Source organism: Symsagittifera roscoffensis, chromosome 5, assembly GCF_963678635.1.
Source record: "Symsagittifera roscoffensis chromosome 5, txSymRosc1.1, whole genome shotgun sequence".
NCBI classification, from domain to species: Eukaryota; Metazoa; Xenacoelomorpha; order Acoela; family Convolutidae; genus Symsagittifera; species Symsagittifera roscoffensis.
In genome coordinates this window covers 25,043,411-25,061,994 of record NC_087066.1, presented here as the reverse complement: position 1 = coordinate 25,061,994, position 18,584 = coordinate 25,043,411, and the positions used below count along the sequence as shown (strand labels likewise).

The window sequence follows — 18,584 nt, the reverse complement described above, 5'->3', positions numbered from 1 at the left end:
AAAAAACAAAATAGACAACAACTCTATATGTCAGATTTTGAATTCAAACCTATCCATAAGTTTTTCAAAATCACAATCTCATCCATAAAATATTGAAAAACTCGAATTCAGATATTATTTCTCTACATGTATACAACAATACACCCTATCAAGTAACACTACCTTTAGGACTTTTAGGCTATCGCGAAACCAACGCTACGATATCACCAGTACACGAAAAAGCATACCGCGTAAATAATATACTCCAATTATTAGATATTTGTCAATCCACAATTCTTAATGAAGAATTATCCATAAATAATATAATAAGTAATGAAAAAAGAAATACAGAATATTTCACAAAAACCCCATATTTCAAACCTACATTCAACATATATAACTATACAGAGAATCAACAGAAATTTTTAACAATGTTTAACTTCCAACATTCACAAATAACACAAGACGAATTTGATAAATTAGCCAAACAGCTAATAAAACATTCATCAGTCTATGCAACATCTAAATTTGATGTTGGCAAAATCAGTTCATCACTACATCTTCCATTAAAACCTGACGCAGTTTTCAAAAAACAAAGAGCAAGTAAAGTACCAATTCATTTACACGATAAAGTGAACAGATTACTCGATATTTTGGAACAATACAATATAATCTCACCGGTAAACAAAGAAGAACAACCAAAAGGTAACACATTTATCAACCCTGTTATCATCCTAGCAAAAGGAGAATCATTAAAAAAAGTTCTAGACGCTAGATATCTTAATTCACTAATAGACGAATCAAAATGCAATTGGCCTATTGAACCAATACAAGTTATTTTAACAAAAATAAACGGAAAATACTTTACAACCGCAGATATGAATAGTGCATATAATCAAATGCCACTAGATGAACAATCGCGACGCTTAACACAATTTGTTATTGGAAATCAGCAATATGAATTCAACCGCCTATTCTATGGAATATCCATAGGACCAGCAGCATTTTCAGCTTTTATGAGCAAAATTTTTCGACCACTAATACTTAAGAAAAACGTAATCACCTATTTAGACGATGTTTTTATGCAATCACAGACAAAAGAAGAAATGTTTAATGTTTTAGAACACTATCACAAAATACTTCAGAACGAAAATCTGAAGGCCGCTCCCGACAAGTCACACTTCTTTTTAACACGAGTTAAATTCTTAGGACGTAATATAGAAAGAAAAACAATCACTCCATTAAAATCACGCATTGATGCTATTCAAAAGCTCCAACCACCAACAAACAAAAAGAAAATCCAAGAATTCCTTGGAATGTTAAATTTTTTAAGCAAATATGTCTATAAAATGCAATTATACCTAAGACCTTTCTATAATATACTTAGACAACAAAATAATTTTGAATGGAACACAGAACATCAAGCACGATTTGAAGAAATTAAAAAACTCTTAACTGAACAAATTTCGAATACGATTCCAGATCCAAATCAACCATTCTATGCAATGTGCGATGCTTCGAATTTTGGCATCGGCGCAGCATTATTACAATCACACAATGGTACAAACAAAATGAACCTTATATCAGCAAATTCTCGATTATTCACTCAAGCAGAGCTACGACTCTCAACTCTAATGAGAGAATGTACAGCCATAATATATACACTAACAGAAGATGAATTTCTAATACTTGGATCAAAACATCCAACAGTTTTATTCACAGATCACAAACCAATCATTTTTCTCTTTACACAAAAATCTAATCCAAATCAGCGAGTTTATAGATTTCAATTAATTCTAATAAAAATCCAAACTTACAAATAGTTTGGACAGCAGGAAAGAATCTTGCATTACCAGACACTTTAAGTCGAAATACACCACCTGAATTACTTACACGTAAAACTACAGTTGAAATACCCAAAAATATAAAATTTTACCTTGCAGAAAACGAAACATCACCCCGAATAGAATGCAAATATGCAGTAGAAACTTACGTTGAACAATCACAGATAAACAATCTACAACACTTCCCACTTTATTTAGATTGCCAAAATAACCACTACGAAGTTGATCTACTTGGAACATCAACTTTCAAACCAATTCCATACTCACAATGGATAAAAAATAACACCCAACAAAAAAGAGTAAAACAACACTCGCATAAAAAAGACCTTTTTCCATTAATTGAAAAAGAAAATCTAACTGATAAAATAATTTATCAGGACCACAAACAAACAATTCAAAATACACAATAAATCAAGTTTTTGACCTCCATGACCCACTTGATACAATTCCTTTATCTAAATTAGAAATTGAAAACATTTTTCTCCCCCCAACAGATAAAATTACAATTAATACTTTGAAACAATATCAAAATCTTGACCCAGTAATTAGACAACTAAAATCATGGCACAAATATAAAACTAAACCCGTCAAGGCAGATACAACTATTTTAGGAAATAAAACACTCCTCAGATATTTTCGAAAATTTAATAATACAACAATTAACGAAAACACAGACCTTCTAGAATACCAATTAAACGAATCTACAGTTCCCTGTCTCCCCCTAAGTATGATTCTTATAGCTTTTAATATTTCACATACACAAAACATTAAAGGACACTCTGGATCAGAGAAAACATATTCAAATTTCATACAAAACTTTTATTTTCCAAATGCACCAATTTGGATAAAAGTACTATGCAATGATTGTATAGTATGTCAGCTAAATAAACCTTATCCAAATCAAAAACAAATAGCACAAAAACAAGATTTTAAAGGACAAAGTTTGTACTTTAACCACCGTATTTCATTTGATACAAAAGGACCAATTTCACCCTCATCCGAAGGAAACTCCTACATTATGGTAATTGTTGACGCATTTACCCAGTACCACATTGTAACGCTTATTACGCTTACACAACACTCTATGAACACTGGATAGCTAAATTCGGACTACCAGAAATTTTAGTTACAGACAACGGTACAGAATTCATAAATAACGAAATCATCACATTATGTCATTTATATAACATCAAACACAAACCACGTACATCTCATGCACCTTGGACAAACGGCTTAGTCGAAGGTATGAACCGTTCACTACAAGAATATCTTAGATGTATCATCAATGGAAATGACACAAGATACACTGAATGGTCAGCAGATGTAAAACTATTTCCCTTAGCATATAATTCACAAATCACGACAATTCTAGGAATGTCACCATATGAAATGGTTTTTAATCAAAAGCCACGCAAACCAATTATGTTTACAGCATACTCTCACAAAAATGCACAAAGTTATTGTCAACCGAATAAAGAATCAATTTGTTACAACTTACCTTTACATACACACGATGAAGATCATTTTCATCACCCACAAATTCTTAAATTAGCCTCCGGTACACACACCGAATGGATTTTAAACAGAGATAAAAAACACAATGAAATTTACCAAAAAGTAACAAAAAAGTTGTTACAAAGACAAAACATTAATGAACAAATAAATTCACGCTTTACACCAGCCTCCGATTTAAAAATTGGAACATTTGTTTTAATACCCAATTTTAACACTGAAAAAGGAATCTCTAAAAAATTACAAACCCTTCGAAAAGGACCATACCAAATAATTGCCAAACCCACTGATGTCACATATAAAATTACCGACTCAAACAAAAAAGAAATTGTTCAACACCGAAACAACCTATTACCTTATTACCCAAAAGAATACGCACTAGGCGAACTAACTCAATTATATTCTTTCACAGGTTTAAAAGTTATTCAAAATACCCCACCACATACGGAGAATAAAACAAAAGAACAACATGACATTCATCTCGAAAACCAAAATAAAAAATCAACTATAACGAAAAACAATACAAAAAAGCTAGATCAAAATATACCTCAAAAAGAAAGAAAAAATAGAAAATTGACAGAAAAACTAATACCCCAAGAACAAATCGACAAATCAGAACATAGAGAGTCATCACGACTTAGAAATCAACCACGTAAAAACTATAAAACATTCATTCCACAGTCTAAAATATTAAAGAAAGTCGAATTTCAAAAACAGCTTTACTTTTATATTTCATAATCTTTGCACCTCTGAAATATTTTGAATTTTCATTTTTCAAAATAACATGCTGACAAACAAGCAACGATTCGTGTTCAAAATTAGCCAATAGGATTCATCCAATCCGTCACCTTCCAACTAGACGAACGATATTAAACTCCAGGCATATCTATAACTATAACTTTGCGACCTCCAGGTCAAAAATAAGCAAACCACTCCAACTTGACAACTAAAATAAATACCACCATAATATCATAACCCTCCCTTATCTAATAACCCAAAGATCAACAATATTTCCCCAACTCCGATCTCAAATACCCCCCAAACAAATATGTTAAATTAGCCTAAAGTAAAAGAACGACCAATCTAATTAGCCTAAAGTATAAAAATCTCAAAATACCCCAGATCACTTGACAAATAAAAATAAAGACAAAGAAGACCTCCCGATCACCATAAAATTCCCCCCCAACAATTTTTTTCACAAAACTCAACCCACTTGTCAAAAAACCAATAAATAATTCGACCACACTTGAAAATTGCCTCAAACAACAAAAAATATTCGATCGAGAAGCCATTTCTTAAATGCTCTTCTCTCGACCAGTCAACATAATTCTAAACATTCTCATAAACTTTTTAACGATATTTAAACTTTTAATCATATTTCTTTTTGATACCTTTGAATCTTTTGTAATAATCTTAATCATTTTTTGCAATATTTTTTTAATTTTCTATTCCATATTTGAACTATACCTCCAGCTTTCAAAAGCTATTGACTATATCCACAGGTACGATTCACAAAACTTATCTAAATGATACGAACCATTTTTAGTAGAACAGATATTTTTTTACTATTTGTAATTTTTATAACATTTCTATCATCCCTCATCTTGACAATATGCAATTGTATAAAGAAAGCAATCATCACATTCGCCCTAGCAACAATCCTCCTAATTCTTTTTCTAGAAGAATACTATAATAAACATAAATTTTCCACTAAAAGAATAAATAAAAAGCCATCAAAAATTGCTAACCAACAATCACTCAGTCAGTCTTCACCGACATCATCCCAAGATAACCCAACACCATCTTCAAATACCCAAAACCCCCAAACATCCACACGAATCTCTTTTCAAGATAACCCATATACCTTTGAAGAACGACACGCTCGCTTATCTGAACCACTAGAACCAGTTCAACGACAAGCACCTTTAAGCGAACCAACATATAACTTATACCCAACACTACCACAAGAATTAAGTAGAATATGAAATCCTAGTCAAAACCAAAATACAGTCGAAATAAATAGACAATTTATACATCCTCGACGAAACAGAAATTTTCAAACTCCCCGAGTTCATTTTGATATACCTCAATCCCCATCACAAAGTACTCCAGAAAACCCCATCGGTATATTACCAGAAACCCCTACGCTTCTTTCACAACGTAGCACCTCAAGCCTACCCTCAGATTACTTAGGTTCAACACCAACATCTGAACAAATACGTGAAAATCCCTTTAACCCTACAAACCAAACATCACGACTACCATATTGGACAACACATTCATTCACACAAGGTGAACCAAATTTAATCAATGATCCAATAGATATTTCTACGGATACGACAACATCCTCATCACTACCAGAAACATTATCACTACCATCAACACCATCAATCAGTCAGATTTCACCACCGCCTTTTAACTTAAATTTCCCAAATAACCTCGACGCTAGATATCGAGAACAATCATCAACAAATATTCCTTTAAGACTAGACTGGAATACATTCACAGCACCTCCACCATTATTTGGACAACACCCTGAAAGTAACCGACTCCACAACTGGGCACTAAATAGACTACAATATAGACAAGACATTCACGAAGACATTCGTGATCATAACATCCAAATACTCCAACAAAATAGTCTACAATTAAAATTTGAAATAACGGTTAAACTAAACAACATTACTCAACATCCCTACCCATTAAACCCGCCAAATATAACAACTCAATCACCACCACCACCATTTATAACAACTGAAGTAATATACAAATACGACAGATATACCAAAAAGACAATTGGTTACATCACATTTTATAACCCATACCCATACTTTGTAACACATTACGATTGTGAAGAAAATGAACAAAAAACACTACACAAATATGCAATAAATCAAGTATCACAATGCGAAACAGAACCACAAGCCATAGAAACAACAAATGTAATAGCGACACTTTATTCAAAAGCCCGAGCAACAACAGTTATAGGATATAAATTCACAGCAACATTTTCCGAAAAGAAAGTACATTGTTCACAAGTCTCAAATGGAAATAAAAACCGACTTGACCACGAATCATTCTACCAGAGTAATATCGAACGACTTTTACATCTCAATCCCGAAGATTGTAAAAACGAGTTACTAAGACTCAATATCACAAGAAATAAAAACACAGATAGAAAATTAGTATATTTCCAAGTTTTTGCAGATTCTGTACATCAAGCAGAACTTGAAAGATATCAAGGACATATAAACTTAGATGAAAAATACCCATACAACGGCGCACACGGAAGATTAACTTATGATATACACGATAAACACTGGATACCACACATTGGTATAAATGACCCATCAAACTGCAAAGCAGACACAAAAAATAAAGGATATCAAGAAATCATGTTTTTCGATTGGAAAATACAACTCGAAAAAATACAACTCACGAATTATCTGACAACACCATGATCTATCAAGGAATTAGATTACCTTGTAAAAACGATCAAGGCTATTGTGACCCTACAACACGAACACAAGCAACAATTGTTTGGTTCCCCGAAGACACATGTACAACATTTCAAGTAGCAAAAATACATGCTCGTATGATAAAATTTCACGAAAAATATTTTATACAATCAATTCCATATGAACAAGTCCATCCATCACGAAGACAAAGTTCAAATTTTAGAAACATACACAATATAGAAAATAAATTGACACGTTTTCAAATATATCAAGAAACAGAACTTGCATGTAAATACAGAAATCCACTTCACAAAACACAATACTCCGAGATATTAGTTGAATACGAAAAAGGATTCGACATGACCACTGGAAAAGTAAAAATCGACCCATACGCCACAAGTCACCCCATAAACGAAGGAACATCATATATACCAGTTGATTTTCAAAAAAGTAAAAGTCAACCTGGTGGACATCTAAAGCCCCATAACACTAGAAGCACACGTTTACAAGAACTATCACTAATGAATAGTACATAGTTCGGTAACATCCACTATGATATTCACCTAGATATGAAATTAGACTACACAATTAGCCGAATTTTTCAAGAAATGTCACTCTCTGAATTAGAAACACTTCACCAACTATGCGAATTAGAATGGACACAAATCCTACAATCACTTGCACTAGCAGTATTAAAAATACCCTACGCAGGATATTTACTATCAGGAAATAGATCAAATTTTTTAGACTATGAAGGAAACATTTTATGGTTTTATACCTGTACCAAAAAAGTATCACCACTATATGTTTTTGAAGATAAACGATGCTATAAAAGAATCCCTATCTTTTATAAGAATAAAGTACATTTCGTTGACACGTTTTCAAGACGAACCTATTTTTGGGATACCGCAGTCCCATGTGGATCAGAAAATAGCCACAATGTAGTTCAACTGAACCCTGATGAAGATAAATATTACCTTCTTACCCCATATCCCACATTAATGCAATCACTCAAAAAATTTTCACCTGAAAGCATCAGAGCTATTGCTCGAAACCCAAATATTGACCTACAATCAATTGGAATATATTCAAAATCCGATATCCAACATCACATTAGAACACAACATTTCCAAGAATTATTAACACAAATGGACACTATACAAAGACAATCAATTGACCAAAACTTAGGCAAACTTGCCGAAACCGCAGGATTTGCAGATATTTATACACAAGACTATAGCGGATATTTTAAAGACATTAAAGACTATATATATCTAAACGGTGAAAAATATAGACCACAAGATATTTCACCTATAAATATTTTTAGCTTTGTTACACTAAAAAATGAAATTCTCGATTTTCTAGGATGGCCCTACTACATCTTAGAAAAATTAACTATTTTATACGCAATGTTTAACTTTATAGGATTTCTTTTTTCGCTTTTAAAAGGAATCTATAATACATGCGCTATACACACACAAGTAAATAGACAAGCAAGTGTAGCACGCATACTATTTGCAGGATTTTTTGGAACTTTTTCATCATCAATAAACAAAATTCTTTTAGACGCACAAATAAAAGAAAACAACACAAAAATAGCAACAAGACAGAACACATACGACGAAGAACATAACAATGTAGACATAACGCCTACAGCACCACAGTTACCACCCCTACCACATAACCATCCACTATCACTAGTCCCACGAAATTTTCGAAATTTAGCAATAACACATAATCCAAATTTTAGACCAACCATATCACAAAGTCCCATTCAACATATAATGACACACCATCCACTAGATGAAAATACATATGAACAAATTATAGAACAACCCCATACCACAGCTTTTCAGTCTCAAAATAATAATTTTTTTAGCCCACGATGAGCCGACAACTTGGATCCCTACACCGCTCAAATTCCCACCCGACCAACCTCAACACTCCAATTACAATAATTCCACTTTTTGCTTTCCCGCCACCCGATTTCCCAACCAATAGTGTAACATCAGGCATGAATTCAGACACTAATTCACATATCTCAGTTTTATACTCCATCTCACAACTCAATAACCCAGATATTGAAACCCGTGATGAATTTGCAGACTCTGAACCATCTCCATCCAATAATTTTCAAAGCAACTCCTCAGTTTTTTCAAAACCCCCATTTCAACCAATCCCGCCAAATAACCCACTCCCATCGATTTCTACACCCTCTTATGCTTCACAAGTCACCCCAACCTACTCTTCATTTCATTCAGACCGATCATCCAATTCTCCAGATACTCCCCAAATCTCCCAGGAACTAGATAATTTTATCACCCTATAACAACAACCCTTCCACCTTGAAAATTCCACTATAAATCAGATTTCATCCACGATAGAATCATCAAACCCACCTACCCCTACACCCTCTTCAGCTTATACCGCATCATTAGCACCATCCTCCACATCCACCGAATCATCAAATAGCACTAATAGAGCTTATCGCACTTTTAAAAGAAAATTCCCGAACCATCCATTTCCAACAAAACCAGGAACAGCCCGTGAATATATTAATCATCCAAATCACACTAACACGAAAGATTTTTTAGCCATCACCCTACCTTCATTTCCACAGTATACTTTGAACACCCCTAACGACACTAACAACACACGCAGTTTTGTAGATGAACACGTTTTAATGCCTACACTTCAATGGACATCATATTATCATTTTACTAACCCCCTTTGCCTACCTTTATCTAATACTCACATCGATATAGAAAGAAATAAAGATATGCTATATCGACTCACCACACCACTAACACATAGGCAATTTACTTATATAGGATATAAAAAGTCACTAAAAACATACACTGCACCCCGAGCTAACGAATACACGCTAGAATATTACGATCACAACATCATCCGAACTAACCAAGACCAATTTTTAGATGATGACCGTTTCGCTAACCCACAAATAACAGAAAAATTTTTCATCAAAACACCATATGTATTTACACTCAATATATTTGATCGCAAATTCGACCACATCATTTCTGAAGCACTAACCGACACACAAGCTTACGAAAGTTTTAAAGAAAAATTTCAATTATTTTCACTAACCTTTCATTTCCTTGCACCACATGAACGAGATTTGCACTGCTCACACGATATTATGTTACGCACTAAACAAACCCACACATATACATATTATCGCTTCATACAAAATCACTTTGATCTACACACTCCATCAAGACAACCACACCACCGTTTTCATTTTATTAACTCTAGGTACACTTCACCATTTTTTCTTAACTTCACATATTGCATCAAAGATACTAACCTTCACGGTATTCTTCGCAATTATGATCCCATAACCCAAATGTATATTTTTTGTCCCATCACAAAGACCTTCAACGCAGAAGAATCCAGACCCTTCCTTATCCCACATGAATTTATTCAACCTATAGAAATCCCCATATTAGAATTCATCCACAACACTAAATATAACCACAAATTATATAATCTCATCCAAAACACACCTTATGATTTTGCAGTTGGCACTGAAGAACTAAAAACCATTAAAGCACTTCAATTGCTTTGGCCACTGCTTCAAACTAAAAACATCATTCGCATACTAGCAAAGTTACTAACGAATTCCGACATAATCCACGACATCTTCCCCCACGGTTTTTTCCCCGACGACTAACAGGTAAGTATAATTTATACATATTCTTAACTAATAAATTTAAAATAAAACACTAACCATTCTTTATCCATGTTTTATTTAGATTTTTAGTCTTCATCTCACAATCATCTGCAAAATACAATAAAGAAAAATAAAAAATCGAAAACTTCTTCAAATTCTTCAAAACTCTATTAATATTTAACACTAGATAAATTCAATAAAATTCATACCAATGTAGTAAATTAATTTATAAATTATTTCCCTAAAAGCAGTAATTCTAATAATGATGAAAATTTGTAACTTAATTTTTCCCCAAAACTAGCAGTAAAATTGAAATTCTATGTAGTAAATTGATAAGACGAAAATGCAGTACTAACATTTTGATATTTCCATTCACTCGCACAAGAATTCTATCCATACTCGCACAGCTCGCCCACGAAGAATTGTTTAAATACTGAATTTCAGTTTCAAGCTTTCACACTCAACAACTCTAACACACGATAACAAGTTTCAAACTTTCCTTTAACCCGGTTGGAAAGGAATTATATACTAAACAAAACTAACCAACGCAGCTTACTAAACACCACAACACATAGAATAACAGCATGACTAAGAAAAGGAAACCAACGGTGCCCAAACCGGATTAACCCAGTTTAAAACTGGATAATTTATTCTTTTGAAGACTATTATAAAGTCTAAGAAAGAAATAATAAAACACAAAAAAGTCGAAAGACAAACCCATACCAAAAACAATTTGATTTTTGAAAAAAGGACAACCAACGAAACATAAGAAAAACCACAATAAACCCAACATAAAACGTTATCACATAACAGGACCCCTCACAGAAACCGCACGAAATCATACTCCCACTCCTGGCCTAACCCACCAGAGAGGACGTCCTATAGCGCATGCTCTATAGCCGGCCTAACCCACCGCGCTACATCCACGCTTTGTGACCACACTTCTATTTTTAATAAGAGGTACTCAAGGGTGAGTAACTCTTCAAAATAACTGAACTAAAACAAAAAGCTTTTGTGAAAACAACTAACCAAAATCATAATTAAAACACCAAACTAATAAAAATTTTATAAAATGTAAATTATACCTTGCAGTATATAGATCAGCATACAACACCAAAGACGAACATCCAAAGACAAAATGACCCCACTACACTCGAAAAAGAATGGCCAACCACAATCAATATGCCGCCCACAATCACAACTCAAAGGATTTAGAGTACGACTTGACTTCGCAGAAAAGGACTTCATTGAACTAGACCAATGACCACCTCGATGTTCAAGTATACGTACAGATCCGAGTAACCAGGCATCCCCTCCACGCACAATCTCCACGCCATTCCCAGACAAGGTCAACCCAAAAGAAGTTCTCTACATGGAACAGAAAAACCTGTCATAGCCAACCATTCTGAAATCAGATTTGAGTTTGTTGCGAAAACCCAGTCGTTGTCATGAGAAGACACAGCGATTGAACCTGGAACTTCTCTAACACGAAAACCCAGAAGAATTATGATGTTCGCCAAATACCAACGTTCATCATCCATCCTTTGAATTACAGAAGACTATTCTAAAAAACTCTGTAAAACCCGGATGGGTGGAACCTGATCTAAACTACATTTTATGATTGGATAAATTAGATATTTTACCATTTTAAAGTATTTAATATTAACCAATCATGATCCATCTAACTAACAACCCACTTATTTGTAAGTGCTGAAATTACTTGTAATTTCAGCACCAGAGAGATTTGAATTTAACTTAGAAATTAGTTGACTCTCCAAGAGAGCTTCAGCAGCCGCAATAAACCAGTATACCCTAGATCTATTGAGCCTAGCAGAGACTAGTTAAACAACCTGAGACTAGATAGTATAAGAGTAAGATTAGGATCGGTATTAGACTAAGAAGTTGCACGAATCTATCCGGCCGAAAATAAGATAGCGTGACGAGCAGACGGTGTACCCTATCCGAAATTACTCTATGAGTTAACCACCTCGGTTATAACTCACAATCATTAGTTTTTAGCTGACATATTGGTTGTGAAAAAGCATTTTGTCTAGAGAAAAAAAGCACCCCGAACACAATTATTCCGTCACTTTATTCACAAATTGTATTAAGACTTGCATGATAATATTCGGTTGTCTATTGAAAAAACAATTTTAACAAAAATTGTATAAAAAAGACACATGAAAACGGGCTGTGCTGGTCTTAGTGTGTTCACCCATACGATTCATATTGATTTTTTCTAAAACTATTTAACTATTTAACTATAGACTCCTTGAATTTAAATGAACAAAATATTTCACTTGCAGTCTTTTTAAAGAAATTTTCTGATTAATCTTTAACGCATAAAGCAAATTATTTATGCTCGGCGATTAAAACCGAACTCAAAACTGTTTCAGGTTTAGTCGGGGAAAATTTTAACAAGCATTTGAACAAAATGAGTTCTTTTTCACTTCTTTTCGAAATTTTATTTTAGATTTGATGAATGACAAGGGGACAAATCTGATCTAGTCAGTGAACTTAATAACAACCAAAACAAACGAAACGAAGGCATTTTGGCGGGTAATTGAATGAATAAGACTGTAAACGAATAATTATTTCACATCTTGCTTGCCCTCAAATCAACCAAAAATAAGATTAAATTCTGTAGTAAAATGTAATTCTTTTTTTTCGACTAATAATTTTCTTCTAATTGGTTGCCTTGCTTCTGCTTTGTTTGCTTAACTGTTTCTCATAATTGCCTATTTAGTTCACTGTCAAGGTTAGACCCGTCTCCTTGTCATTCAACAAAGATTTTAATGAAAATTTTTCTATGGGGCAGTCGGAACATTCAAGTTTTCTCCTTGATAAAAGTGTTCTTTTCTTGTTCAGTTTACAAAACAAATGAATAAAAATTTTGGTCGAGATTGCTACATGATTAATTTTATGCGCTCATTTGCTTTTACTGGCGTCAAACTGTTTTTTACTCCAAGATGCACGGCCGACCTCAATCGAAAGTCACTAAGGCCGACTTTGCTTATTTTTTATTCAGCACGTCGGAAAACAACTTTATTTTTAAATATTGTATTAGAAAACATGCCTAATTTATTGTTTCAGATATCTTCAGTACCCGAAAAGTGCGCATCTTTCTCTGCTCTATCGTCACAGTCGCATCCCTCCGATCCCTCCCCTACGTGCTCATCTGTTGGTACGTTCCCATAGCCGAAAACTACGGCGAAGACACTGCCCAAATGATGCACACCTTCGTCACTTACGGGGTGTTTCTATGGTGTAAGAGCATCCTGGTGTTCTGTGATGCCATTCTGATGATGGTGGCGTACCCTTTGATCGGGTGGAGATTGCGAGCTATGACTAATAGAAGACGACAACAGACTCGAGGCATCAGATTGGCAGTGAGTCATCAGAATGTAGTGTCAATTAGGAATTAGATAATTGAATTGAAACATTTGCTTATACAGTTCAATTTGTGTGAGATTTTTCAAAAAAAACAACCGAATGAAAAATAATCATAATCTTTTTATCAACAATTCAAAATTCACAAATCTAGAAAATTTAAAGTAAATGTTTTCCGTTTTCAAATAATTTCGATCTAAATAATACAACAGATATTGGATCTTTTTAAATTACAAAAGGAGTCCTGCAATTTACAAGAGCTTAAAGGGCTTTTCTTGATTAACTTCTTTGTCTTATTTTTGACCATTGTTATTTCGACACGAGAAATCACATTGAAATCTTGTTTAGAGTCTGATGGTTGCGTCTGCTACCACCGATGCTGACTGCCTCACAGTCACCGCCGATACAAAGGTCAGATCATCCTTACTTTAGGAGGAGGAAAGATTCCAATCTTTTTCATCTTTTTGATGGATATTTGGAAAACTCTTTTCTACAGTATCTAGTCGAATTCATAATTCCATTTTAGGAGAAGCTTTAATTGAGTCCGCAGTAGTTTTGCCTTTCTATATTATTGGCGTATATTTTTGATATGAGCCAATATGCACAATTTTTTTTCTCGACTCATCTAGAAATTTTGTTTCATGTGCTGCAGGAATCCCGAGCACCCAATCCGATTTGTTCTTCATTCCAATTCGGAAAAGACTCCTCTTACCACGACAAGAGCAACCGACTCCTGGTCCCGAACAAGCCCCCCGTCGGTGAGCCCTTGGGGGACGCCTGCAAGAAACTGACTCGGTTGCAGAAACCCCCGACTATTTGCGGGTACAAAGCAGGGACTCCTGCAGCTCCCAAAGGACCCCCACGAACCCTTCAGAAAGCAGTGATGAGTGGAAGCAGTATGGGAAATGGCAAGACTGAAGACCGCAACGACAATAACGAACAGCAACCGCATCGACCATCAGACAGCGCAGTTACTGCTACCCTTTTTCTAGTCTGTGCAGTTTACATGTTCCTAGTGCTGCCGGATTCAGTGATGGAGTTTTGCCACATGTACCAGATCGGACCGGAGTTTCCAGATAGTATTATGTTCTGGACCACCGTTCTGTTTAATTTCTATTTTGTCATCAACCCACTTTTGTATTATTTTTCGAACAAGTATTTTCAGTGCTATATCAACAATATCTTCAGAAGATCAGCTATCTGAGTTTTTGTGTTCCAACTTCTTCAGAATTTCAACGTACTGAACCCTATTTATTAATAATTTCTAATTACATTAAAAAAATCGATATAAGAGTGTTGTTGCTCCATTTGTTTTGATATCTCCATTTTCTATTAAAAAAACTGATATACCATAAAAAGAATAACATTTTACGCTACCTATGCTATTAAACTTCACGTATTTTTTCTTGTAAATGCATTGATCAAAAATAAAAGTTTAACTCATTGTTAGTTGGAAGATATCTATATCTAAAAAACTTTGCATACCAAGTCCTATCCAATTGCCAAGCATAATTACTTTCGATTTCATTTCTTTCATGAAAAAGTCATAATGTAAGTCAAAATATCACAATATTTTTTTTGTTTTTAGTGTTTCAGCAATAAATTCTCAATTGGTGCTCAGGAATATGAATTAATGCTGCTGACAATAAATCAAATTCAAAAAGTAACAGACATGATCCAAAATTTTGTTGAAGACAAAATTTGTGCAATATCACTTAGAGTTATTTAAATCACAAGTCTAAAAAGCATGATAATAAACAAAAAATTGTAATTACTTTAGATTTAAATTCATGTTCTTTTTCAGATGTTCATAAAAGGCTCGATGAGAACAAGAAGAAATAGCACTGAAAACTCCAAACACATCAAAACAATATTTAAAAGACAATATCATAAGTAAGGCATAATTGGCTTCACTTGTCGTCGAAAAATGAACAACAAAATTTTTCGCTCATACAGTTTTTTTGGTGTTAAGAAAGTTTTAGCCGAAAAAATGTTGTCTGAAGCTTCAAAAACTAAATTTCTTTGAAAAGAAAATCAATTTCACCGCTTCAATAAACTCTGATTTGAGACCTACCTACTCGCTCGCTTCTCTCGCTTGCTCGCGACTACATCTAAATCTTGACATTTTAACCCAATTTTTCTTAACAAGAAATTTTTTCAAATTTTTTTGATTTGTCCAATTCACGACTGAAAAAGCCCTTGTATGATAGATCTCTCCACCGGCTCTAATGATTATCTGCGGTGCCTGGGGGGTTGCTTCTTAAAAAATAAGCATGAATTTTAATCAAGTTTTTAAAATTCAATATTTCAATGATCGTTTCATAAATCGAAATTTACGCGGATTCGGATTCAATCAGATTAAAACGAGCGTTGCATCGCACATTGCGGTGTTAAATCAGTAAAAGAAGGTAATCATTGAAGCAATTGCTGTTTTTTTTTCATCAAAAAAGGAATATGATACCATCGAAATAGTGACCATCGAAAATGTTTTTCTGGCAAAAATAAACAGATCTTGCCTTGGCTCAGCTATGATTGTAATTGACACGGACATGTATGGCAAATGCCGGACTTGATTTTTTTTTACAACATATCGAAATTTGCAGTCGAGCGTGTTTGTCTATCAACAGATCGGCAAGTTTTTGCTGCATATATGCATTCGCATCAACCTAACACTCTTCTGTTTTAAGCAATTAGTGACAGACTTGAGCGAGAAAAAGAATGTAAGGATAAAGTAATGGACAGCATGCTGCATTTAAAAACCACTAGGTTATGGGTTCGAGCCCCATCGATTGATGACCCAACAAGAAGATTAGAAATATGCTGCTCTGACCCGAAATCGGAATTGAGTCCCGTAAGAACATATTTGTTTTTGCTAAACTCTTAGTTTTATAAAAACGGCCTTGGTTGACCTTAAGTGACAAGTTTTCATAGAAAACCGCGATTCCGACATCCAAGTTATTACTGAACACTATATCGCTTAGACTCAGTTTTACATAAAAATTGTGAGATTAACTTTTTCAGTTTGAAGCTGAATTTCTCTTGCAGTAATTGAGCCGAGAAACTTTTTTCATCACTTTAAGCAAAACTTCAGCTATTTCCTACGTTGGGTCAAATTATCAGTAGCTCACTTCAACTACTATGATAAATTGATCCAGAATCACAGCAGTTTTTTTGAAAAACAAGAAAAAAGAAAACACTCCATCATAAAACTTTGTTAACTTAAGTATTTGCAAATTGTTTTTGCAACCCATGTCAGAAGCTTCAAACTTTGTGTTTGGCAGAGCTGATTCATTTCAAATTGGCCGCGCAGCGATTGGCCCTTAAAACTTTTGGCCTACTGACTGGTCAAAAAACAGATCAGGAAGGAATACCGAACTTGCTAATTCTCTACTAGCACATAATTACATAATATATTATTGCCCTTGATAATAGCTTCAGGCAATTGCAGTACCATAATAACAAAATGGGTTGGAAAAAGGCAGAAATTATGTCAAATAACGTATTTTGACAAATATAAGTGAATTTTGCATAATATGACCAATATTCGGTTCCAGGGCTGAAGTGCCGCTCCAGTGACTGATATCGCGACCGAAACGGACGAAGTTAGTTGCCACTTGAGTCTAACAGGGTTGAAGGGAAAGTCGACGAGGGTCAAACAGGGTTGCAAAATGAGGCAAAATCTATGTAAAATTTCTGGAAAAACATTCCTGGTAAAAGTAATGCTTGCTGAATTCTGAAACTTCAAGATGTAACCAATTTTTGTAGTTCCTCTCAAATCAGCAGTTTAACAAAAAAATTAGCCTTACAATTCACAGTTTTTCTTTCCAAATAAAATATCAGATGAGGAAGCAATGACTTGACTGACTGCTTTTCTAGGGTAGCAGACTCGATAAAGAAAAAAAACGATACAAGAAAAAGAACACTTTAAACTTTAAATATTTTTGATAAAAACAAAATTCGGGGTGCAAAAACTTATTTTCAATTTTCAGCGGTCGGACCAAAACCTCCAATACCTTGAAAGACATGTTGTGACATCTCTAACCTAAAATAGATTTCTGTTTGAACAACTAACCGTATATCAAGTTTTGATCAATCACATGAGGGCCGCTATCACAAAACTTACAAAAGACATTAATAAACTAATCGAGAAAATACCAAACGGCTATGCCGTTTTCGTAGATCTGGAGAGGTAATTATGACATTCTTGACGAGAAACGGTGAGTTTTAGGCTTCGGCAGGAAATATGGTAACTTTTTAAAAAACTACCTGAAAAACAAAAGCACTATGTTCGAAATGGTCCCATATTTTTTCACTAAAATACGAAGTGCAGTGTGCCGTAAGGCTCAATATTATGTCTTTTATTGTTTCTGCTTTGTATAATTGATTCACCGGATCCTTATACAAAATTGAAGTGACACCTTTTGCGGACTAAAACTATGATAGATAGCGGCCCACTAACATTCAAAAAAACTAAATTTCAAAGCGAGCTGTTGAAAGAAGATGACCATGACTGGTGCAGAGCTAACGAAATGGCTATTAACACCAGAAAATTTATATTGATGGAAAATGGGATAATTTGCAATAGTAAACATCATTTTAAATAAGAAGATAACATGCTTTCCTCTCCAAATAATTTGAAACACTTATGTACTATGTTAGACAAAACATTGAAATATAACGATCGTGTAAATAATTTATGCATCAAAA

General features: G+C 34.1%; 4 protein-coding genes across 5 annotated transcripts in view; 2 read left to right on the top strand and 2 right to left on the bottom strand.

Annotated features, from left to right (window-relative positions):
* Positions 1 to 15,617, top strand: part of LOC134845935 (uncharacterized) — a 120,324-nt gene extending 104,707 nt beyond the window's left edge. For both annotated transcript variants that reach the window (XM_063863068.1, XM_063863067.1), the window contains 3 exons: positions 13,581 to 13,876; positions 14,226 to 14,288; positions 14,530 to 15,617. In XM_063863068.1, the coding sequence (XP_063719138.1) occupies positions 13,581 to 13,876; positions 14,226 to 14,288; positions 14,530 to 15,081 (911 nt within the window). In that variant the 3' untranslated portion in view covers positions 15,082 to 15,617. The remainder of the gene's footprint in view (positions 1 to 13,580; positions 13,877 to 14,225; positions 14,289 to 14,529) is intronic.
* LOC134846998 (sec1 family domain-containing protein 1-like) overlaps positions 1 to 18,584 on the top strand; it is a 541,294-nt gene that overhangs the window by 293,987 nt on the left and 228,723 nt on the right. The window lies entirely within an intron of this gene.
* The window catches only part of LOC134847000 (IST1 homolog), a 541,764-nt gene that overhangs the window by 389,414 nt on the left and 133,766 nt on the right, over positions 1 to 18,584 (bottom strand). The gene's annotated exons all lie outside the window — the stretch shown is intronic.
* Positions 1 to 18,584, bottom strand: part of LOC134847002 (NAD-dependent protein lipoamidase sirtuin-4, mitochondrial-like) — a 500,142-nt gene that overhangs the window by 347,792 nt on the left and 133,766 nt on the right. The gene's annotated exons all lie outside the window — the stretch shown is intronic.